Source organism: Lethenteron reissneri, chromosome 28 (assembly GCF_015708825.2).
Source record: "Lethenteron reissneri isolate LAM-NWPU_2019-01 chromosome 28, ASM1570882v1, whole genome shotgun sequence".
Taxonomy (NCBI): domain Eukaryota; kingdom Metazoa; phylum Chordata; class Hyperoartia; order Petromyzontiformes; family Petromyzontidae; genus Lethenteron; species Lethenteron reissneri.
The window spans coordinates 4,008,185-4,032,551 of NC_083806.1; the positions used below are offsets into that span (position 1 = coordinate 4,008,185).

At 50.1% G+C, this 24,367-nt stretch overlaps 2 protein-coding genes across 3 annotated transcripts; one reads left to right on the plus strand and one right to left on the minus strand.

Annotated features, from left to right (window-relative positions):
- The first annotated feature begins 1,331 nt into the window (after positions 1-1,331).
- LOC133348712 (voltage-gated hydrogen channel 1-like) lies at positions 1,332-12,724 on the plus strand. Its single transcript, XM_061561650.1, has 5 exons — positions 1,332-1,714; positions 2,263-2,367; positions 7,798-8,032; positions 11,781-11,916; positions 12,667-12,724. The coding sequence occupies exons 1-5, from the start codon at positions 1,550-1,552 to the stop codon at positions 12,722-12,724; spliced, it is 699 nt and encodes a 232-aa protein (XP_061417634.1). The 5' UTR covers positions 1,332-1,549.
- C28H22orf39 (chromosome 28 C22orf39 homolog) lies at positions 12,371-24,367 on the minus strand. Of its 2 annotated transcripts, none has more exons than XM_061561920.1 (5): positions 24,297-24,367; positions 18,462-18,543; positions 16,557-16,724; positions 14,718-14,866; positions 12,371-13,375 (listed from the first exon to the last, which is right to left on the minus strand). In XM_061561920.1, the coding sequence occupies exons 2-4, from the start codon at positions 18,510-18,512 to the stop codon at positions 14,738-14,740; spliced, it is 348 nt and encodes a 115-aa protein (XP_061417904.1). In that variant the 5' UTR covers positions 18,513-18,543; positions 24,297-24,367; the 3' UTR covers positions 12,371-13,375; positions 14,718-14,737. The 2 variants fall into 2 exon arrangements, with proteins under 2 accessions (XP_061417904.1, XP_061417903.1); XM_061561919.1 differs by lacking the exon at positions 24,297-24,367 and adding an exon at positions 23,854-24,214.

The following is a 24,367-nucleotide window of genomic DNA, read 5'->3' on the forward strand; positions in this document are numbered from 1 at the left end:
TCGAGCCGTGGGGGGGATTTGAACCCGCGAGCTCGCGACTCGCAGCCCCGCGCACTCCCCACTCGACCACAGAGAAGTTGTTGACCTCGTGTCGCCATGGAGACTCGGGTGGTCGCCACGTGGCAAGAGACCCGGGGGCGAACCTGGGTCACTTGAGGTCAGCGGTACAACCGCTCCCCACGCTCCCCCCTCCCTCACCTCTTATCCCTTGAAACACTCTCCCACAGAAACACTCTCCCACAGAAACACTCTCCTCCTCGCTCGGGGGGTTCTCTGGTGAGTCCCGTGGCCGCGTGAAGTGATGTTGGAAATGGGGTGGTTGTGGTGGTGATTTGATAGAAGTTGTGGTGGTGGTAGTAGAGATTACGGTGATGGTGGTTACGGTGTTGGCGGAGGTGGTTGTGGAGATGGTGACGATGTAGGTCATGTTTGTGAGTTTTAGTGGTGGCGATTGCCCCAACAGTCTAAGGCTATACGGGGGAACGTTGTCTTTGCTTGGTGGTGATTACGGCGGTTTTGGTTGTGGACAGCGGTGGTGTCAATTTGTTTCGTTCACAGCCGTCGATTTGCCATCATTAATCAGCGGCCAATCGGCCATTCCCCTCACTGCAGCTCCTTCCCCTCTTCGTCGCTCCCACTCACCCCGTCCCTCTCGCCCTGACACGCAGACCCCCATGGTAGAGTGGTGGCAGAGAGGAAGGGTGGGAGCAGGGAGAGTGGGAGAGAGGAAGGGTGGGAGCAGGGAAAGTGGAAGAGAGGGAGGGTGGGAGCAGAGAGGGAGAGTGGGAGAGAGGAAGGGTGGGAGCAGGGAGGGAGAGTGGTAGAGAGGAAGGGTGGGAGCAGGGAAATTGGAAGAGAGGGAGGGTGGGGAGCAGGGAGGGTGGAAGCAGGCAGGGAGTGGGAGATAAGAAGGGTGGGAGCAGGCAGGGAGGGTGGGAGCAGAGAGAGGGAGAGTGGGAGCAGAGAGAGGGAGAGTGGGAGCAGGAAGAGTGGGAGAGAGGAAGGGTGGGAGCAGGGAGGGTGGGAGCAGGCAGGGAGAGTGGGAGCAGGCAGGGAGGGTGGGAGCAGAGAGAGGGAGAGTGGGAGCAGAGAGAGGGAGAGTGGGAGCAGGAAGAGTGGGAGAGAGGAAGGGTGGGAGCAGGGAGGGTGGGAGCAGAGAGAGGAAGGGTGGGAGCAGGAAGGGTGGGAGCAGGGAGAGTGGAGAAAGGGAGAGGGTAGAGAAAGAGAGATCAGGCAGCGTGAAAGCGAGGGAGAGGTAAGAGTGGTAGCAAGGGGAGAGAGGGGGGTGGGAGGGTGTGGGTGGCGTCAAAATACAAAACTGCCCGCGTCTCTATTCGGATTCAATCCACTTCGCTGCGTGTGGCGCACTGAGACAGCATCGCTGACTCCAGAGAGAGAGAGGGGGCACACGAGGAGTCGGGAGATCATCCAGAGACGGACAAGAGAGAGACGGCAGAGCAAGAGACACGGAGAGAGAGAGAGAGAGACGGAACGCAAGGGAGAGGAAGAGGCGAGAGAGAGAGAAAGAGGAGAGAGGGAGGAGTGGGAGATGCATATTTTCCAGATCGCCTCGGTGGAAGAGTTGGAGATGAAGACGGAGGATGAGGACGAAGATGTGATCCAGGTGCTGAGCCCCGCCAAAGGGGATGAACTTCAGGGGCCCCCGGGATACCGAGACTCCCTCAAGTCCCTGCTCAGCACCAGCACTTTTCAGGTGAGCTCAGGTGATGATAATGAATGTTGATGACCATATCGATGGAGGCCCAAGGCGATGTGGATGCTGGTTGACACGAGGGCTCTCACCTGGCTGCATGACTCCGCTTTGCTGCAACAATTCCTCTGTAACGTTCACCCTAACCCCTGTAAACATAACCCTAATCCCACCTAAAACCCTCACCCATAACTCTATAACCCTCACCAAACTTAGAGCCCCGAGCCCAAATCCCATCGATAACCATACCTATAATCCTCATGTTAACCCCAAATCATGTAACCTTCACTCTGAAACCCTCACCCGAACCTCTAACCCCGTAACACCAACCCTATCCCTATGAAGCTAAAAACCTCGCCATACCCCTACCTATAACTCGAACACGATCTCTAACCTTGCCACTACCACCTAAACCCTAATTCTGCACCCCTATACAAACCTTCCCCACTTCCGTGCCCCTCCATAGATGCTTCCCGCTCTCCAATGTCCCGTGTCCTGATGCCCTAATCCGCGTGCCCCCCCCCCCCCTCTGTCCCCGTGTCCCCATGTAGGTGCTGGTGGTCATCCTGGTGTTGCTGGAAGCGCTCTTCGTGCTGGCAGAGTTGCTCCTCGACCTCTCCATCATCACCTTCCCGCAGGCCGACGTCGTGCACGAGGTCAGCACACGCGAACATCCTTCATCATCATCATCAGCCACGTCACCACCATCACCACTCATGATTATCACCCACCATCCACACTGCAGCCGATTACATCCATACTCTTTTCTCTATCTACCCCCTCAACCAATAGCCACATCACTCCCTTCAGCCTCATTACTTACACCCCACTCTCCATCAACCTTGCATCACCTCCACGCCATCACACATCATAGCCCACCATCACCTCTGCTGCTCCCTGACAAAATAAGGCACTATCGGTGTGTCAGTGTGACGTGTCAGTGTATGCGATGCGCGTGTGACAGTTGTGTGATGTGTCGGTGTGTCAATGTGGACCGTTTGCGTTCGAGTGTCAGTGTGCACGTGTGATCTCCATCACCTCCACTCCACTCATCACCTATGCTGCACCCATCACATCCCCCCCCCCCCCCCGTTCCCCATGGAGCTCTGCGTCAATGTCTATGCAGAGTACAGGGTTCGATTTTTCCGTTCGCCCACGATTGGGGCACCCTTGCGTGTCCTCGTGTGCGTGTGTCGTTGTGTCGGTGGGTATGTGCCATTTGTGGCAGTGTGCGTCGATGCGTGTCGCTGCGTGCGAGGAGGGTGTTAGTTTATAGTAGTGTGTGCGTCTGTGTGTCATCTTTTCATCGGTTGCGTAACGCTGTGTGGAAGCTACCTGGTCTGTCGCTATGCACGAAGCTTCGGGTCTTCTCGACCACAGTCATTTCCTCCTCCCTTCTCTACACTTGCGAAACGTGGACCCCCCTAATGGAACATCTTCGCCGGTTAGAAACATTTAGGCTGGCCTGCCTACGATCAATCCTGGGTTTAACCAGGCTGGATTGTGTGAGCTCACAAATCCTCGAAAGATCTGGACAAAGTCCCATCGGTGAGCACCTTCGACAGGCAAGGCTGCGTTGCCTGGGCCATGTAGCCCGCATGCCCATTCACTGCATGCCCATTCACCGCATGCCCAAACAGCTTTTGTTCGGCCGAATCGAGGGGGTTAAACGGGCACGGCACAGGCTAGAGAAGAGATTGAGTGATGTGGTACAGGAGGATATGGAGCTGAGTGGACTTGCCGATGACTGGTACCAGCGGTGTCAAGATCGGCCTCTGTGGAGGAGGCTCGTGAAAGATGCTACTGGGCAGTTGGAGGCAGTCGCCCTCCAACAACAGAGGGCGGAGGAGCGATGCTCACAACAATGAGCGGAGCGACGGGTGGCTAAAGCACAGCAAGTTGTCACACTAGGGGACACAGTAATCTCGGTCATCTCAGTCGACCCGTGGCACCTGGGTTTGCCCCGTGACCTCCTGCCAGCGGGCGTTCGAAACTTCACGTGGCCTCAACGTGCACATAGCCTGGCACAAGCGTCGTGGTGACGTCACTGCCACCTAGTGGCGAATGGCGGTTGTTGTGTACGTGTGTGAGAGGGTGAGCGGTGGTGTAGCAGTGAGCGCTACGCTGCGCCACGAACCCAGCAACCCGGGTTCGATTCCAGCTCATGGGCACCACCAGTGATGATTATCTGAAGCGGTCTTGGGCCTCCCCTAGGTCGACTCAGCCTCAAATGAGTACCTGGTGCAATATGTAAACATCGCCACTGGGGAGACAAAGGGGGTCGGGCGTGGTGCTGGCCACCCACCCCCTCGTGTACCGTTCCGGCCTTTACAGGTGCTCGCTAACAGCACTTGACCCTACAGTCTGTAAAGGCTATAGGTGATCTTTGTCTTTGTGTCAGTCAGTACGTATCAGATGCTCGCTCACAGCACTTGCCCCAACAGTCTGTTAAAGGCTATAAGAGGAATATTTGTGTTTGAGAGCCAAACGCTCATTAATGGAATTGTTCAAACATCCCAGTGTAGGAAGTCCCTCCTCAGCGATGCTTTTCTGGGTAATTCATTGGCATTATTACATTAATATCTGCATGTAATGTACTGCACACCAATCACAATACATGCCGACACGATAGTGACTTAAAATATCAATTAGCAATACTGTAGTATTATGTTTTTTAACCACTCAGACCTCGACGTTTGAACTAACCTTCATCCTGTCGCTACGACCACGGTTACTTTGCCCGTGAACTTCACTCAATGATTCTATGGGAACCTCATTTGCCAGTAAAAATATGATAATTGGTTTTTTACCCTTCTATCTGGCAACAAAACTGACAGAAGGGTAAAAAAGAAGATAGAAGGGTAAAAAAAACAATTATCATATTTTTACTGGCAAATGAGGTTCCCATAGTGTAGATGCTTACCCCGAGCTCTCATACTCTGATGGTGCCATTGTCTTTGAGTTGTGCGCCTTTTGGCGTCATCTGGTCCAACACCATGTGAGACTAGGCTCTAAGGAAAGCTGTTTCGGGTGTGGACCAATCAACTTCAAGGACAGTGCACATTATCAGAGTTATGTTCTTTTGTTTGTATTATGACTGCAGGTATTGCGGTCTATGCAAACATGACTCCTTGTAAAAAAGGTGTCAGTTTTGTTGCCAGATAGAAGGGTAAAAAAACAATTATCATTCACTCAATGATTACTCCATCCATGTTGAGGACTTGGACTGTTTAGTCTCAACCATACTGTGTTCACCACCACCACACTGCAGGTCAAAACAACACTCACTCAACCACTCACTCACCACACTGCAGGTCTAAACAACACTCAACCACTCACTCACTACACTGCAGGTCAAAACAATACTCACACACTCACTCACTACACTGCAGGTCAAAACAACACTCACTCAACCACTCGCTCACTCACGACACTGTAAGTCAAAACAACTCAACCACTCACTCACTACACTGCAGGTCGAAACAACACTCACTCAACCACTCACTCACTCACCACACTGTAGGTCAAAACAACACTCACTCAACCACTCACTCACTCGCCACACTCCAGGTTAAAACAACACTCACTCAACCACTCACTCACCACACTGCAGGTCAAAACACTCACTCAACCACTCACTCACTCGCCACACTGCAGGTCAAAACAACACTCACTGACACACTCACTCATTCACCACGCTGCAGGTCAAAACAACACTCACTCAACCACTCACTCACTCGCCACACTGCAGGTCATAACAACACTCACTCAACCACTCACTCACCACACTGTAGGTCAAAACACTCACTCAACCACTCACTCACTCGCCACACTGCAGGTCAAAACAACACTCACTGACACACTCACTCATTCACCACGCTGCAGGTCGAAACAACACTCACTCAACCACTCACTAACTCGCCACACTGCAGGTCAAAACAACACTCACTCAACCACTCACTCGCCACACTGCAGGTCAAAACAACACTCATTGACACACTCACTCACTCACCACACTGCAGGTCAAAACAACACTCACTCAACCACTCACTCGCCACATTGTAGGTCAAAACAACACAACCACTCACGACACTGTAGGTCAAAACAACACAACTCATTCACTCACCACACTGCAGGTCAAAACAACACTCACTCAACCACTCACTCACCATACTGCAGGTCAAAACAACACTCACACACTCACTCACTCACCCACTTTACCTGCACATGCATGGCATCACCACGCATAACACGGGCCTAGGTTGCAAGCAGGACAATGTTGAAAATCAATTGTTGTGTTCTACTACGCTCCATCGATATTATCTATGCTCCACGCCTTCACCAACTCACAATGGTCCACATGCTCAAGTAGTCAAACAACCCACGTGGCAAGGTCTCATCCAGCAGTGGATTGACACTTACATTGTACTGATTTTTCTCTGAACAGTGCCATGCATATGCGGTAAAGTGGGGGGGGGGGGGGGGCGGGGAGAGGTCGATTGAATCGACGCTGGGCTCGCTCACTCCATTCAGTGTGGAGGTCGATCAATAGGTGACCCGGTATCGTGCGGCCACGCACGCACCCAAACCCGGCCTACCCGGGCCCCCTGTCCCCTCGGGCCCCCTTGCTGGTGGCTCTGTGGTCCTCCTGGGAGCAGAGGGGGGGGGTATCAATCCACTCTACGACTGTCAGACTGGGGGAAGAGAACAAGAGTCTAGAAATATCTGTGGACGGTGGAGTAGGCTCACAATAAGAGGGATGCATTCTTATTATTAATAGATATGTGCAACAGTTACTATACTAGTTGTATTAGGGCTCATTGACAGAAGAGATGATGACCAGGGTCAACCAAAGGGGAGGGGACGCGCCCGAGAGGACGTCCGTGGAGGGTGACGGCATTGCAAAATCATCTCACACGAGATCGACTGTTGCATCGCGTGACCGTGAAGGATGGCGACGAATTGGGGAGGCCCTCGTGCAGCGGTGGATAGATCACGGTGGGTGATGGCCAAGCGAAGATCGCGGTGAAGTTTCTCACTCTGCAGCAGTTACCCAGCGTTCGCAACAATGACAATCATAAGGTTGTCTCGCCAAATTCAGCACACTTATAGTCAACACTTCTCTGCCACACCTGAACAGTGGTGGTCATGGTTATTGGGTTTTTTTTTAGTGCGAAATTTGCCCATTGCAATTGTGTTTTTGGGAAGACAATTGAATTATTCAGGGAAGGAACATTTTACAAGGCACTGTTCACACCAACATCAGTCTTGAACGGTGGCCCAGTGAATGAGGAGTTTGCGACAAGAGAACACAGGGCCGGTGTTCGCTCGCGCCCGTGACCTTCTCCATTCGACCTCTCGGAAACGCGCCGCCGTCTGTCGTCCCCTGGGCTCGTTACGATCGCGGGACTCGTGATTGGCGCCCGCTAATTCGCGCGGCGATGATGGGTGCAACGGCCTGCAGGTCACCGACTTCAGGGAAACATTCCTGCTCCAGCTTTTATCGGAAAAACAACAGCGACTGTAATTAGGTTTTTCAATGAGAATTCAATTAAAGCTGAAAATGAGTCTTGCAATTATCTTTCCACCCGTTATGATTTCATGTGTGTGCAAAAAGGACGAGAATCGCTTGTTAATAACCAAGAAGTACCAGTGTCAATGTGATCAGGGGAAATCAAGATGTTTGGGAAAACAGTAACGCATGTGTTGTTTAATTCCAGAGGGGGAAAGAAATATTTAGAAAAATCAATGAGCATCACGTGTTGTCTTGAATATTTATTTTCAGCCCAATTTTGCAGCCTCCATTCAGGTTTGTAATCAATTCCTGTGGTTAATTTGCAAACGGTCGTTATAACGACATCTCAAGCGAACGCGAGATGGTTAACACCACCTTCACCGAAGTATCTGACGCACCCATACTGGACATCTGAGAAAAAAAGAGCTTTACACCTCATTGGATTCCTCCAGTCTAAATAAGATTCTGATTGTGATCTTCTGCAGTCGCCCCAAATCGCCTCGGGTGAGACCCCTCTCCTCCGATCCATATTCAATTCCTGTCCCTCCGTGCGCAACCCGCCTCACACCAGGTCTTCAACTTCCTGTCGCTGGCCGTGCTGACGTTCTTCGTGCTGGAGCGGCTGGCACACGTCTTTGCGTTCGGCATCGTGGCGTTCACGCGCTCGCGCCTCGAGGTGTTCGACACCTTCGTCGTGTGCCTCTCCTTCGTGCTCGACATCGCCTACGCGTCGCGCCGGGACGCCTTCGACGCTGCGGGCCTACTGGTGCTGCTGCGGCTGTGGCGCCTCGCCCGAGTGCTCAACGGTGAGCGCCGAGTTGCGTCGCGGGCCCGTCGTGGTCGCCGGAGATAACTGCAAGAGCAGACACCACCCATAGCCTTAGCAGGCTGTCTGTGGCGAGTGCTGTTGGCGAGCAGATATCAAGGCTGTGGCACGGCGCAAGATGCACCCGGCCGACTTTTGTGTCCCCAAGTGCTGTTTACGCACCACGCCAGGTGCTTGTTTAAGGCCCAGGTGACATAGAGGAGGCCCACAGCAAGTTCAGATATCATTCGCCCCCTGATGTTAGTAGTGGCTGGGAATTGAACTCCGGTAGACAGGTTCATAGTTAAGTGCACAAACCACGACTCTCCACACCTCTGCTCCATAAAAACACATGTAACTACAAATATGACTGTGTATAAAGTTTCTGCTTCAGTGAATCTATAAAGCACGTTCCTTCGGAGTGGGCAGGTAGGAACTTGGTTGGACAGCGCATTCGTGCACGACAGAAAGCTCGCGGTCACGTGACGCACTTCAACCAATGCGGGAGCGTACTACATGTTTGGGAAGGGCTATGCACGACAGACAAATAATCCCTGGTGGGTAGTGTGGAACTGTTGTTCCTACCTGTAAAAGCTCTTAAGTAAGCCTAACTCTGATGAGATACTGAATGTCGAAACAGTCCAGAGCGTTCTTGTATTAAACCATTACAGTCCCCGGGTTGCAGGAAGACCTGACTAATGGAAATGCTCCCATAAATATATATATCATTTTAAATATGCGTAAATGTTCGCGTTCGTTACATAAGCGCAAATAGTGCAGCGCACTGAGGTTGTGGATGAATACCGCGGAGCGAGGCGTAAGCGTCACACCTCACGCCTCACTCCAACAAAGCGCCACTTTGACCGAACCGGAGCTTCACGAAGCGTTAAGTTAATTCTTTTCCTTTTGTAGCATTACATAATTGTTTGTCTTCTACGCTTAGAACTATCTTTTATCCCATGTTTCTATTGCTAGTTTTCTTAACTTTAAGTTTATTCCACGAGTTACTGTATGTTTAGTGTTCAAGACTCTGGACTGGGAGGCAACACTTTTATTTAACAACTTCCCGAGCGGGTAACACTGAAGGTAACTCGGGTTCTATAGCTAGGCGATGTGGCTATGTGAGTAGCGAGTTAAAGCGAGACGTGGGACCCAGGCTTGATTCCACAGACGAGCCAAGAACACTCTCGGGACCGCCCCTTGATGCTCCTGGGCGTGGCCTTGCCCCGCCTTTGGCCACGCCCCCTTCAAGACCTTTCCCGAACGATCCCGACCGAGCATCACGTGCCCCACTCAGGCTACCACGTGCTCACTTGCCCTCTCTCTCTCAGGCCATCACCAGGACTATGCCCCCGAGGGCTGGCCGACATGCCGTACTTACTCTGGTGCTAGAGAGAGGCTCCAGACGCACTCCTGTAACAGTAGCTGGCGCGAACACCCTGGTGACACCATTTACGTCACTACATATGTACTTTATTTAACACAATTACGCTTCGATTGCGTATGGTCTCAACCAACAGCGATCGGAGAAGTCTAGGCCTAGCCCAGGGGTCGGCAACCAAAATAACAAGAAGAGCCATTTCTTTCCAATTCGGTACAAAATTCAGTATTTCAAGAGCCGCAATGCATCTGAGTACATACTGTACATACGTACATATCGTCAAGAAGCAGCCCGTAAAGAGCCGCATGCGGCTCCGGAGCCGTAGGTTGCCGACCCCTGGCCTAGCCGAATGCACGGTAAACGAACATTCGGAAGTGACGACTTTCTGTTAACAATTATTGTTAAAATGTTTATTGGTATTCATAAACAATCAGATACAGTATATGTTCTGGGTAGTAAATATGGGTAGTGTTAGGGTAGATATTCGATGAAATGAAAGAAGCATAGGAAGTGCAGAGCGTATGTACAGCGATACGGTACAGGTCGTGGTTGAAAACAGACGACAAAGCGATATAGTACTGAGAGAAAAGGATAGGGAGGGACAATTATTTCCTATGGGATTTTATCTTCATTTTGGGGGAAATTTGTTCAGTTTCTGACATACGGAAAATTCGGGTTACGGATCGTTCTCGGGAATCTAACCCTTCCGTAGCCCGGGGACTGCCTGCACTGCTGAGAATATGCACACCGAGAAAGCTGTGCGACCGATGAGATATATAAAATACAAGCATGGTGCGTCAACCACTACGCCATTCACACAGACACCACGTGCACGCAACATGGAACACTGATGTGTGTTTAGAAGTCACCCTCCATCAAAACCCCCTCCCCACCCAGAGGCAAGCTGCCAATAGAGGGTCCTCTAGGCTAAAAAAACTGCGCTCCGAGACATTTAATTATTCTATGAGTGCTTTCTAAATGCGAGCATGATTATTTTTATTAATTGTCCGATTTGGGGTCACGTTTCGAGGTTCACGATTCGAGGATCGATTCCTATTTGCGGCGGAGTGGCGAGCGTGCAGTGCCCACAGGGGTCATCAGAACCCATTACATACAACAGATGCCAATCAAAAGTAATGGATTCTGACAAGCATGACCCTATGCATATATCGAATTAAGGAATCGGTGTATCATTAGTTGCCTAGTTTTTACCACCGTGTTGGTATGGTGAAGGTGGGTCGGGGGTTCAGGACCACCACCGATGTTAGCTGCAGCCTGGAATTGAACTCAGGACGAAGAGTTCATAACACAGCATGCTAACTGCTGCACCACCGCTCATCCATACACATTGTATAGTAAATATACATCTGGTATCTGATCCATGTCGTTTGAATCGAACATTACATGCACGCGCAGTAGAAATCGGCCGGTGTACGATGATACGCCATCCAGGCACTTCTCAGGGAACACCAAACACGCGTACCAGTACCGGCTCTGTTCAGAACGGTTTCAATGCCCCCACCATGCTACGATATTTCTGCAGAGCCGGAAATGGGAGTAAACATGAACTGCAGGACGAATAGGTTTCATACCAGAACATCTACATTCTCATTTCGACCACTGTGCATTCACCCTGCTGATTGTTCTCCAAAGTAGCTGGCAAAGGTCCAGCTGTTCCATTTATTTCCAATTAGAGGAATTCAATTGGCATGTCTGTATTATGAAGCCCTGTCGACTCGCATGCTTTAGCAGAGACCAAATTAAATTCCACAGTGTCACCGCCACCAACAAATCCATTTGTCAATTAAGTACAAAACCAAACTCACGGAACAATATGAGAGAGAGAAAAAACACTTCTTGAATCGCACCGTTACACTGCTAACGCCTAATTCTAGATTTGAAGCTTTCGTGACTGCAAGGATTCATACACCTTAGTTTTTTCGGTAAAGTCACGTAGGTAAAAAATCAAATAAAATTAATAAAATAATTAAAAATCACGACGTTTCGGAGGCAACACAAGTCTCCGTCATCAGGTGGGACCGTCACAGCCAGATTTGCTGTATCAAGTGAGGCAGGGATTCCAAGATGCACGTTCTTAAATACAAGTTAAGGGGGAGGAGAGCGGGGGGGGAGCTTATCAGAATGTGGTAGCCTAATGAATGGAACGTATCGGGAGGGGGGGGGGGCTAATAGAGAGCACGAGGTGCAGGAGGTGCGCACCAACAGGGACTTGCGCACAAACACGTCCACGTCTACTGCTAATGCCTGCCAACCGCTGGCCAAATCGAGCAGGGTGCGAGCGGGACCTAAATTCCCTAAAACACGCGCGCGTGCGTGTGTGTTTGTGCGCGACGTGCCGGGGTGACAGGCATCGTGATGTCGGTGAAGATCCAGGCGCAACGGAAAGTGCGCAAGCTCAAGAAGGAGAACGCGGCGCTGGAGGACAAGGTGACGCAGCTCAAGGAGCAGTGCGCCAAGCAGGCAAGTCGCGGATCACACTGGCAGTTCATTATTACCACAGATTACAGGGACCTATCAATAATCAAGACTATAATAAACTCGGTGGTTTTCTTTTCTATCAGTCGTCACTTGGCGGCTTACGACGAGGATGGATAAACGTCTTAAACTCCTTCCTCTCTGGTAAATATTATTTTATTTGGGCTGTTTGACCCAGAAAAGCCTCACTGAGTGGCAACACTCTTTATTCCGAAGTTTTCCCAGTTGGGGATCGAAGATTGCTGTGCATTTCCCAATTAGGAAATGTGTGAATCTCCACGGCCACAGTCTACCTGCTTGAATGAGCATTGAGCATCAGTTAAATGCCCATTCAAGCATAAAATAACTTCTGTCATTAAAACTAAGATCGGTACCATGTGGAACAAGTAGGTTACATTCCACCCTGTGTATACAGTAACAGGTCTAAATGCAACAAACTACAACATTACTCAAGAGAGCATATCAGTTTTGATCATTTATTGAGCTCACATTCGAAACATTTTACCGACAAACTCCCAGACGCAATTTGTGTGCGTCATGCCAGCACTGGCGTAGCGTCATTGGCAAGGGTCCTGGTACAAGAAACGAAATGTGGTGTCCCAGCCCATTTTCACCCCCATTTCTTCCGAGCCCGGCGCCTCTGCTGTTTCGCCCCGTGGGTCTTTTGTGCAGTTGCATTGTCCACACACTCGATGGTCGACAGCTACGCCACTCCTCTAGCCACCATGTGGTTCTCGCTCTGCCCCCGCTGTGTTTAGGAGGAGGAGCTGGCCCGGCTCAAGACGCAACAGCATCAACAGGCGGCGGAGAGTGTGAACCATCACGCGAGCGTGGAGAGCGTGGACTCGCCAGTGCCCGTGCACACCCACGCGGAGAAGCACCCTCTCAAAAGAGGGACGAGCCACTCACTAAATCAGCCAAGTCACCCAGCCACTCACTCCAACAGCCGACCAGACCAATGAACCAGCCGACCAGACCAATGAATCAGCCGACTAATCACACAGATGCACGAGTACCCAGCCGGTTATCCACACACGGGGCTTCGACCTCCTCCTCAGCTACGTAAGCACCCTGTTGATCCAGGCCACCCATCCGGCAGTAGAATATTTCACCGTATAAAACTTTTATGGAGGCGATTGCATGTTCATAGGCAGACAGACTCTGGGCAATGCTGCAATAGATTTCCCTTACTGTGAAAATTTGGTGACACCAAAATGGAAAAGTGGACAACGGGCGTTTCAACCACCCAACACCGGACGGCAACATTGATGACGCGCGAGAGGTAGCCATCACGGGAAACACTGCCGAAAGTGCATGTTCTGTAGACTTAAGTGCCACTGTCACAGCTGTACAACCGGAGTTTTGTTACAATGTACAGGGACGTACAATGCACAGCAGCGGGGAGACCAGCAGTGGAGACGCGCAACCTCCCAAGTCCTTGGCACGTACACCCCGGCCATGCAGCATCTACAAAACCAAACCCCACAACATTTACAAAACCAAAGACCAAAACGCTGAAACGTACGTTCTAGGCATGCGACGAATCATTAACGTTGTTTTTTATGCGTACGATGTCCACATCGAATCGTGTGTGTAAGAATCGATTATTTACGAGATATGCAAATTATATTCTAACTATATGTTTATCTTAAAATTAAGCTACTGAAGTGAACGAGGGATGTATGAATGAATGAGACCAAATACAAATAATGAATAATACAAACGGCAGCACAAATATATTTTTAAAAGATTCTTGAACCAAATCACAATTTATAAATCACGCATAGAACCACACGTGCAGGAATTTCATATGATTTATGCAAATTGTATGAATATTATATGCTTGCGTAATGTTTTGAAATTACTATTAAAGATTAGAGCGGTACAAATAAGGACGGAAAAAATAATGGAAACGAAGGCTTCTTAAATCAAAACGGCAACTCAAAATCATGACCAGTCATCGAGTTGTGGCGGGGATGAATTGTTACGCGCCCAGCAGGCGAGCAAAGTGTTCTGCTGGAGCAATGTATTCACTGGACATCTGTGAAAAAGAGCTGCATAGCTCACCAGATTCCTCCAGTCTAAATAGAGATTTTTATTCTGATTCTGCCAATCCTCGACAGGTCCTGCAGGTGGCAGTCTTTGTGTGGTTAACGAAAGTGTGCGTTGGAAACACCTACTGCAAAAATAAAACGTTATTTATTTACCCGGGAGAGCCACGCTTGAGTTGCATTTACTCTTTTTCAGAAGGGTCCTGCCGCTGCATTGGATTTTTATTTGAAGACGTTTTTTAGGCAATTACTGAGTGTGTTTATTGTACGTGGGAAGAGCCGGAGCACCCGGAGAAAACCCACACAGACCATGGGGCAACAACACTATCAGTAAAAAGTTATTTCAAACCAAGTAATATGTAAAATGAGAATAAACAACTGAAAAACTAAACTTGGCTTGAGACTACCTTCATACGGAACCCATTTTATTCAAATCTGGTTTTCATGGGACAGTCAACTCAAGTCAAATTTCAAGCCCTGTCGTAATATATTTCACGTTACCTTGTTTCCATGAGACGGTTAACTCAAGTTGAATTGTATCTAATTTCCAACTCAAGTTGATTTGACATTATAGTCCATGGCAAGCTGGGTATTTGTACCAAGTCAAGACCCAAATGCCACAATGGGCAATTGTGACCAGTCCGCCCCTGTTTGTAAATTTAGTGACCCAGGCAGCTCTTGCACATTAGGCGATCCATGTCTCTTGAATTCCTAGGTGGTTAAACCAAATACATTTGAACTTGAGTCCCACAGCTTACCGTGGTCTGCCACTGCTGGTCTACTTGCCGGCAGCCTCATCGGCCAGCGGGAGATGCCAATCCTCGGGAGGTCTGCTCCGCAGCTTCCACACAGGCGGGTGTTTGTGCTGCTCGGCAACGCGGTTCCGTTCATTTGCCCGCAACGCCTCCTAATGACGCGACGGCACAGGGGACACCACACAACCGCAAACAGCTCGGTTAGAGCACACTGGCACGAAAACACAAAATTGATTCTTGAGACAATCCACACCTCCAAATTGTTACAATTCATCGAATCGCTGGGGTAAGGGCAGTTAATCATTACATACCTATAGAGCACTCAATTTTGCTATTTATCTTGAAGTGTGTCTTTTTTCCCTCATACATTTTACGTTTCTAATAAACCATGCTTTTTTTTCATTTCCTTCGATTTTATGGTGGGAGAGTTAAATTTTACACAGCGAGATATTTTGTATCGAACTTTGCACGCCACTCCCCCCCTTTCAAAAAGGCTTTTGTGTCTGCTTGCAAATAAAGTTAACGATGGGATGTTGACACCAGGAGGGATGACATCACCACACGTACCTCACTCTCGCAGGGTGGCACACAATTCAAACATCTCACCCTCTGTCGCGGTGAATTATGTTGGTGGTGGCCATTCGTTTAGTTACTACGCTGCCCCTCAACCATCTGAAACTCCCTACCCAGGCAAATCTGCCTACTTGTCCCCTCTCTCTGTTTGCTTTTAAGTCACTCCTCAAAACATTCCTCTTCCACCCAATGCCTTTAGAACCCCTTCATTGCTTCCCATCTCTTCTTCTCTGGCTCAGGTAACCGATTCAAGTCATCACATTTTCCTCCTTTGGATTTCTGTGCTCCGACATGTTTGTTACATTACGGCCGCATAATGAACGAAAGCTGTGATTGTGGAGTCTGAACAACTGATGGCGGATGTGCGTGTCACCTGATTGGCAACTTTCGAGATGACAAATTACGAATGAGTAACCATCTGAGGAGACCCCACTACCTACGAAACCCACTCCCATAAAAACAATACTGCTTATTTTCAGCACAGGTGTTATTTTCACAATAAAACTAACCCAACTACACGGATGGTTTACAAAAAACCGGGGGTGTATTCCTTGCAGAAACCTTCTGGAAATTATTAACTAAACTCGCGCAATTTACAGTTCTAGTGCAAGCTGACCGCATGCTTAGGCTGGTTTTAACAAACGTCACATACACAACCCCAACAAGCATGACCACGATTCAGATGTGGCTGAGAAGGGTTGACTATACTTTTTCTAAATGAGACGAGACATTATGATTCATTGATTATTTTGTAAACGCTGGGTACCTGCTGCATTGTGAAAAATGTTACTGTCTGTTGTATTTCTTTATCATCAGCCGGGATCTATTTACTACGAGCTGAAGGTCTCCCATGGTCACACACGCTCCAAACCCACACACGGGACACAGACACAAGACGCACACAAACATAGGACACATTTTCTTGGGTTTTTTCGGTAAAGTCACGTAGGTGACTTTACCGAAAAAACCCAAGAATATGAATCCTTGCAGTCACGAAAGCTTCAAATCTAGAATAGGACACATTCACACGGAACATACACTTGGAATTGAGACACACGGGGCAAACACAGGAGACACACACATACAGGACACAAACGGGCCACACAAACATAGCACACACATGCAGGCCATAGGAACAAACAAAACACCCACGGAAAAGAACACACAGGAGACACACACATGGGTCACACGCACACTGACCACTAACTAATGAGACACACACACACACACACAAAGGTCAAACACAGGACACACACAATGCGGCCCTGCCTTGGCCAGCTCGTTGCCCGTCCTCTCCCACTCGTGACACAGGTCCAGGTCTCGTCCCCAGGGACTGCAGTCCGGCTTCTCCCCGTACGTGTACACGTGGTGGAACCTGTTGCTCAGGCTCCTGCAGAGTCTCAGCTCGGCCCGGTACACATCGCAGCTGCGCGGCGGCTGCGAACGAAGACGTGGGAAGGGAAGGGGGGGTCACGAGTGCGACTTTGATTAAGACGTCGTTAGGGGGGCAGTGTTAAGTTGCAGGGATTATATGTCTGGCTTTGGTTTTTACGTTTATAAGTAAACGGGGTTTGGTCTGAGTTAAGTCCGCGGTCTGAGGTTTCAATTAAAGGCTGGGTTAGAGACGACGGTTAAGGCTGGGTTCAGGTCACGGTGTTAGGGGCCTGGTTACAAACCAGGTTACGTCCAAAGTCAGACCTGGTTAAGTGCAGTTAGAGCTGGGTTAGGTCTCGAGTTAGACCCGAGATAGAGCTGGGGTAGGTCTTGTATTAGACCCGACTTAGAGCTGGGTTAGGGATAGTATTAGACCCGAGTTAGAGCTGGGGTAGGTCTTGTATTAGACCCGACTTAGAGCTGGGTTAGGGATCGTATTAGACCCAAGTTAGAGCTGAGATAGGGGTAGTATTAGATAGTATTAGACCAGGATAGTATTAGAAGACGGAAGTTTGTGTTGCCTCCGAAACGTCGTGATTTATTTTATTTCTATTATTTTTTATTTTTTACCTACGTGACTTTACCGAAAAAACCTAAGAGTATAGTGTTAGACCCGACTTAGAGCTGGCTTAGGGGTAGTATTAGACCCGCGTTAGAGCTGGGTTAGGGATAGTATTAGACCCGAGTTAGGGATAGTATTAGACCCGACTTAGAGCTGGCTTAGGGGTAGTATTAGACGCGCGTTAGAGCTGGGTTAGTGATAGTATTAGACCCAAGTTAAAGCTGAGTTAGGTGTCGTGTTAGACCAGAATCGCGTCTCGTGTTAGAGCCGCGTTCGTTGAGCCCGGGCCGGGTCTCGGGTTGGAGCCGCTCACCACCTCAAGCCTCCACATTCACACACCAAACAGCGAGACAACTTCACACCCCGCACTACTGCTGCTGCTGCCACTGCCACCACCGCTGCTGCCACTGCCACCACCGCTGCTGCCACCGCTGCTGCCACTGCCACCACCGCTGCTGCCACTGCCACCACCGCTGCTGCCACTGCCACCACCGCTGCTGCCACCGCTGCTGCCACTGCCACCACCGCTGCTGCCACTGCCACCACCGCTGCTGCCACTGCCACCACCGCTGCTGCCACTGCCGCCACCGCTGCTGCCACCGCTGCTGCCACTGCCACCACCGCTGCTGCCACTGCCACCACCGCTGCTGCCACTGCCACCACCGCTGTTGCCACTGCCACCACCGCTGCTGCCACTGCCACCACCGCTGCTGCCACTGCCACCACCGCTGCTGCCACTGCCACCACCGCTGCTGCCACCGCTGCTGCCACTGCCACCACCGCTGCTGCCACTGCCACCACTGCTGTTGCCACTGCCACCACCGCTGCTGCCACCGCTGCTGCCACTGCCACCACCGCTGCTGCCACTGCCACCACCGCTGCTGCCACTGCTGCTGCCACTGCCACCACCACTGCCACCACTGCTGCTGCCACTGCCACCACCGCTGCTGCTGTTTGTGTGTTTCGTGTGTTTCACGACCCCGAGGGGCACCGTCCCTGGCACCGCAACCGCTAGGCCGAGACGCCCTCCGATCGCCGGCGTCGCAACTCGGGAGCGTTTTAAACCTCGCTGCGTCGTGCCGGGGGACATTCGTGGCTCTGCTGGTTAATGACGACGTCTTAGCGGTGACCCCGCGACCTTGAGTCGAGGTCGAGAGGCGCCGAGGGGGGCAGCTCACCCTCCAGGACGACGCCGCGACGTCTCCACTGCTGCTGCTGCCCGCCGCCATTGCCGCCTCGTCACGGTCACGTGGCCCCTCCCTCCCCCAGGGAAATAAGAGACGCGAATTTTTAAATTATTATTATTATTATTTGTTATTACAGATTATAATGTTATAATAACATAGTATAATAACATATTATAGTATTTTCGTGTTATTGTAATGTTTATGCTAAATTAATATGTTGTGTAATATGTTATAATATATAGTACTAGCGGAAGTACCCGGCTTTGCCCGGGTGAAAAATATATTTCTTAAAAACCTTACATATATATACACAGGATACTAAGGTATTGTCAAAGCCCGGTGGGCTGTTTGTACATTTCTCCACCAACAAATATATAAGAGGCTTTCACAAGTCCAAAAAGTTGTAGAAAGTGTGGGGTAAATAGTTGATGTCAAAATGTTTCTGAAAATTGTGGTCTCCCCCCCCCCCCTCAAAAAATATCTTTACCCCTCGTAGGTATATATACTAACAACACCTTACATACAACAGAGGAAGTGGTATCTATTGACTCTGTAGTAGTATCTACTGACTGTACCGTAGTATCTACTGAGCCAGTAGTAGCTACTGACTGTGTAGTAGTATTTAGTGACTGTAATAACTACTGACCATAGTAGTATTTACTGGGCCTACAGTAGTATCTACCGACTATATACTCGTAACGACTAACTGTATAGTATCTGCTGACTCTATAGTTGTATCCACTGACTATAGTAGTGACTACAAAATCTATAGCAGTATCTACTCACTCTATAATAGTATCTACTGACTCTAGTAGCAACTCACCGTAGCAGTATGTACTGACTGTATAGTAGTATATACTGACTGTAGCAGTATTGACTGACTGTAGTGGTATATACTGACTGTTTTAGTATTTACTATAGCGGTATCTACCAACTCGATAGCAGTATCTACTATCACTACAGCAGTGTATACCGACTGAGGTCGTACCTGCTATCACTACAGCAGTGTACTGCTGTGTTGGTACCTGCTATGATTACAGCAGTGCATACTGCTGTGTTGGTACCTGCTATGATTACAGCAGTGCATACTGCTGTGGTGGTATCTGCGATGATGAGAGGAGTACATATTGTGGTGGTGGTACCTGGTATGATAACAGCAGTGCATATTGACTGTACTCATCATTCACCCTCACCATTCACCACTCACAACTCACCCTTACCACTCATCCTCACCACTCACCACTCCCACTCACTATTCACCATTCACCCTCACAACTCACCACTCACCAACCTCCCTCACCAATCTCCCTCACCACTCACCCTCACCACTCACCCTCACCACTCACCAATCACCACTCACCCTCACCACTCACTCTCACCACTAACCCTCACCACTAACCCTCACCACTCTCACTCACCACTCTCCCTCACCACTCACCACTCACTCTCACCATTCACCCTCACCATTCAGCCTCACCACTCACCCTCACCACTCACCCTCACGACTCACCGTCACAACCACCACTCACCCGCACCACTCAACTTCACCCTCACTACTCACCATTCATCCTCACCAATCACCACTGACCAATCATCACTCACCACTCTCCACTAACCCTCACCACTCAACCTCACCACTCACCCTCAAAACTAACCACTCTCTCACCACTCACCCTCACCACTCAGCACTCACCCTCACCACTCACCCTCACCACTCACCCTCACCACTCACCCCTCACCGCTCACCACTCACCCATCACCACTCACATCCGCCACTCACCCTCACCACTCATCCTCACCAATCACCCTCACAACAACCACTCACCCTCACCGCTCACCACTCACCCTCACCACTCACCCTGACCACTCACCACTCATCCTCACCAATCACACCCTCACCAATCACCAATCACCACTCACCCGCACTGCTCACCCTCACCACTCACGCTCACCCTCACCACTCACCCCTCACTAATCACCACTCATAACCGCCACTCACCCTCACCACTCACCCTCAACACTCACCCTCACCACTCACCCTCACCACTCACCCTCACTACTCACCACTCATCCTCACCAATCACACCCTCAACAATCATCACTCACCCTCACCACTCACCCTCACCACTCACTCTCACCACTCACCCTCACAACAACCACTCACCCTCACCGCTCGGCACTCACCCTCACTACTCACCCTCACCACTCACCACTCATCCTCACCAATCACACCCTCACCAATCACCACTCACCCTCACCACTTGCCACTCACCCTCACCACTCAACCACTCACCCTCACCATTCACCCTCCCCACTCTCCCTCACCACTCTCCCTCACCACTCACCAGTCACGCTCACCACTCACCCTCACTACTCACCACTCACCCTCAACACTCACCCTCACCTCTCACCACTCACCCTCACCACTCACCCTCACCACTCACCCTGACCACTCACCACTCATCCTCACCAATCACACCCTCACCAATCACCACTCACCCTCACTGCTCACCCTCATTGCTCACCCTCACCACTCACCCTCACCACTCACCACTCACGCTCACCCTCACCACTCACCCCTCACTAATCACCACTCACAACCGCCACTCACCCTCACCCTCACTACTCACCACTCATCCTCACCAATCACACCCTCAACAATCACCACTCACCCTCACCACTCACGCTCAACACTCACCCTCACCACTCATGCTCACCACTAACCCTCACCACTCACTAATCACCTCTCACAACCGTCACTCACCCTCACCACTCACTCTTACCTCTCACCCTCATCACTCACCCTCACCACTCACCCTCACAACAACCACTCACCCTCACTACTCATCCTCACCAATCGCACCCTCACCAATCACCACTCAACCTCACCCTCACCACTCACGCTCATCCTCACCACTCACCCCTCACTAATCACCACTCACAACTGCCACTCACCCTCCCCACTCACCCTCACCACTCACCCTCCCCACTCACCCTCACCATTCACCCTCACCACTCACCCTCACCATTCACCATCACCACTTTCCCTCACCACTCTCCCTCACCACTCTCCCACACCACTCACCCTCACCACTCACCAGTCACGCTCACCACTCACCCTCACTACTCACCCTCAACGCTCACCCTCACCGCTCACCACTCACCCTCAACACTCACCCTCACCGCTCACCCTCACCGCTCACCACTCACCCTCACCACTCACCCTGACCACTCACCACTCATCCTCACCAATCACACCCTCACCAATCACCACTCACCCTCACTGCTCACCACTCACGCTCACCCTCACCACTCACCCCTCACTTATCACCACTAACAACCGCCACTCACCCTCCCCACTCACCCTCACCACTCACCCTCACCAATCACCACTCACCCTCACCACTTACCACTCACCCTCACCACTCACTACTCACCCTCACCACTCTCCCTCACCACTCTCCCTCACCACTCTCCCTCACCACTCTCCCTCACCACTCACCCTCACCAGTCACGCTCACCACTCACCACTCACGCTCACCACTCACCCTCACTACTCACCCTAACCACTCACCACTCACCCTCACCACTCACCCTGACCACTCACCACTCATCCTCACCAATCACACCCTCACCAATCACCACTCACCCTCACTGCTCACCCTCACCGCTCACCCTCACCACTCACCCTCACCACTCACGCTCACCCTCACCACTCACCCCTCACTAATCACCACTCACAACCGCCACTCACCCTCACCACTCACCACTCACCCTCACCACTCACCCTCACTACTCACCACTCATCCTCACCAATCACACCCTCAACAATCACCACTCACCCTCACCACTCACGCTCAACACTCACCCTCACCACTCATGCTCACCACTAACCCTCACCACTCACCCTCACCACTTACTAATCACCTCTCACAACCGTCACTCACCCTCACCACTCACTCTTACCACTCACCCTCACCACTCACCCTCACAACAACCACTCACCCTCACAACAACCACTCACCCTCACTACTCACCCTCACCACTCATCCTCACCAATCACACCCTCACCAATCACCACTCACCCTCACTGCTCACCACTCAACCTCACCCTCACCACTCACGCTCACCCTCACCACTCACCCCTCACTAATCACCACTAACAACCGCCACTCACCCTCAACACTCACCCTCACCACTCACCCTCACCAATTACCACTCACCCTCACCACTTACCACTCACCCTCACCACTCACTACTCTCCCTCACCACTCTCCCTCACCACTCTCCCTCACCACTATCCCTCACCACTCACGCTCACCACTCACCCTCACTACTCACCCTAACCACTCACCCTCAACACTCACCCTCACCACCACCACTCACCCTATTCCCGTTTTACAAACTTACTTACGTGTCGCCAAGTATGCTTGAGGGTGATTGGTGATTGGTGAGGGAGAGTGGTGAGGGTAAGTAGTGAGGAATAGTGGTGAGGGTGAATTGTGAGGGTAAGTGGTGAGGGTGAATGGTGAGTGGTCAGTGATAGTGAGTGGTGAGTGATAGTGAGTGATAGTGAGTGGAGAGGGTGAGTGGTGATGATGAGTGAGGGAGAGTGGTGAGGGAGAGGGTTGAGGGTGTATACATTTTTTGCCTATGATGACAGCAGTACATGCTGACGTTTTGTATGTTAAATGTAAAAGCTAAATGTGTGAATGTGTGTGTCGGAAATGTTAAGGGCGATCCTAAAGGAATCTACAACCTTCGATGATTCCTTTGCGCGATTCAAAGAACATTTTTTACCAAAAACGACACATGTGTTAGTCCCTGGGTAGTAAGTGTTATTTTCTATACGCTGACATCTCAAAAGTTACAAGTTGGAGAAAATTCCCCTCAAACTTAGTTTTTGAGATACAGACAGTGACCAAAATTTTAATTGTAAAAATATATTTTTTTTTACCAAAAACTACACATGTGTTAGTCTCTGGGTAGTAAGTATTATTTTCTATACGCTGACATCTCAAAAGTTACAAATGGGAGAAAATTCCCCTCAAACTTAATTTTTTTTGACACGGACAGTGATATTTACAAATGGAGCTATTTTGCTAGGAAAAACCTGTGCATTTGTGTAATTCTTTCCTTTATATAAAGTTCTGGTCACAAAAGCAACATGTATGGGGAATAATAGCCATCTTATATACTTAGGAGGCTTAAGCAATATAAAAATAACACTTTTTACCCAGGGAAAAATCGTGGTGCATAGTGTATATTTACTATCATCAAACATAACTTAATCCCTAACATCTTTTAATATATAAGAGTGATACAGAATAGTAAACATAAATGTTTAAATGTTTTAACTGAGCTTTGAAGTTGCGTGACTAACCTCGTAGCTTTTCGACGGGAATAAGAATCTCCGCGATTGTTTGAAGATATCGGGGAGGGTGGGGGGAAGGTAAACACGCCCACTCGTGACATCCCCCCCCCACCGAACACGGAGCAACGCCGCGAGTGTGTGCGAGTCTGAAAGTGTGAGAGCGAGTGTATGTGTGAGTCTGAGTGTTAGAGTGAGTCTGTGTGTGTGAGTCTGAGTGTTAGAGTGAGTCTGTGTGTGTGAGTCTGAGTGTGAGAGTGAGTTTGTGTGTGAGTGTGAGTGTATGTGTGTGAGAGTGAGTGTATGTGGGTGAGTCTGAGAGTGTGAGAGTGGAGTGTATGTACAATAATACTGTCTAATCGCTATAATTTTATTATCTACCGACCCTATAATAGTAATTGCACACATTGGGTTGGAAGGGGAGTGAAGAGGACGTGAAACTTTGATGAATTTACCTCAGAATCGCGTGTTAATGCGTGCGCATATTTGTAACGGGAATTCAAAATGGCGTCCACCCCGCAGCGAA

Coding starts and splice junctions, on each gene's coding strand:
- LOC133348712 (XM_061561650.1), top strand. CDS start 1,550: ATGCATATTTTCCAGATCGCCTCGGTGGAAGAGTTGGAGATGAAGACG. Junction 1,715..2,262: donor TCAGCACCAGCACTTTTCAG/GTGAGCTCAGGT, acceptor GTCCCCATGTAG/GTGCTGGTGGTCATCCTGGT. Junction 11,917..12,666: donor AGTCGCGGATCACACTGGCA/GTTCATTATTAC, acceptor CGCTGTGTTTAG/GAGGAGGAGCTGGCCCGGCT.
- C28H22orf39 (XM_061561919.1), bottom strand. CDS start 23,945: ATGTCACGAGTGGGCGTGTTTACCTTCCCCCCACCCTCCCCGATATCT. Junction 18,544..23,853: donor TCCCGTCGAAAAGCTACGAG/GTTAGTCACGCA, acceptor TCCCTGGGGGAG/GGAGGGGCCACGTGACCGTG. Junction 16,725..18,461: donor TCGCGGCGTCGTCCTGGAGG/GTGAGCTGCCCC, acceptor CTTCGTTCGCAG/CCGCCGCGCAGCTGCGATGT.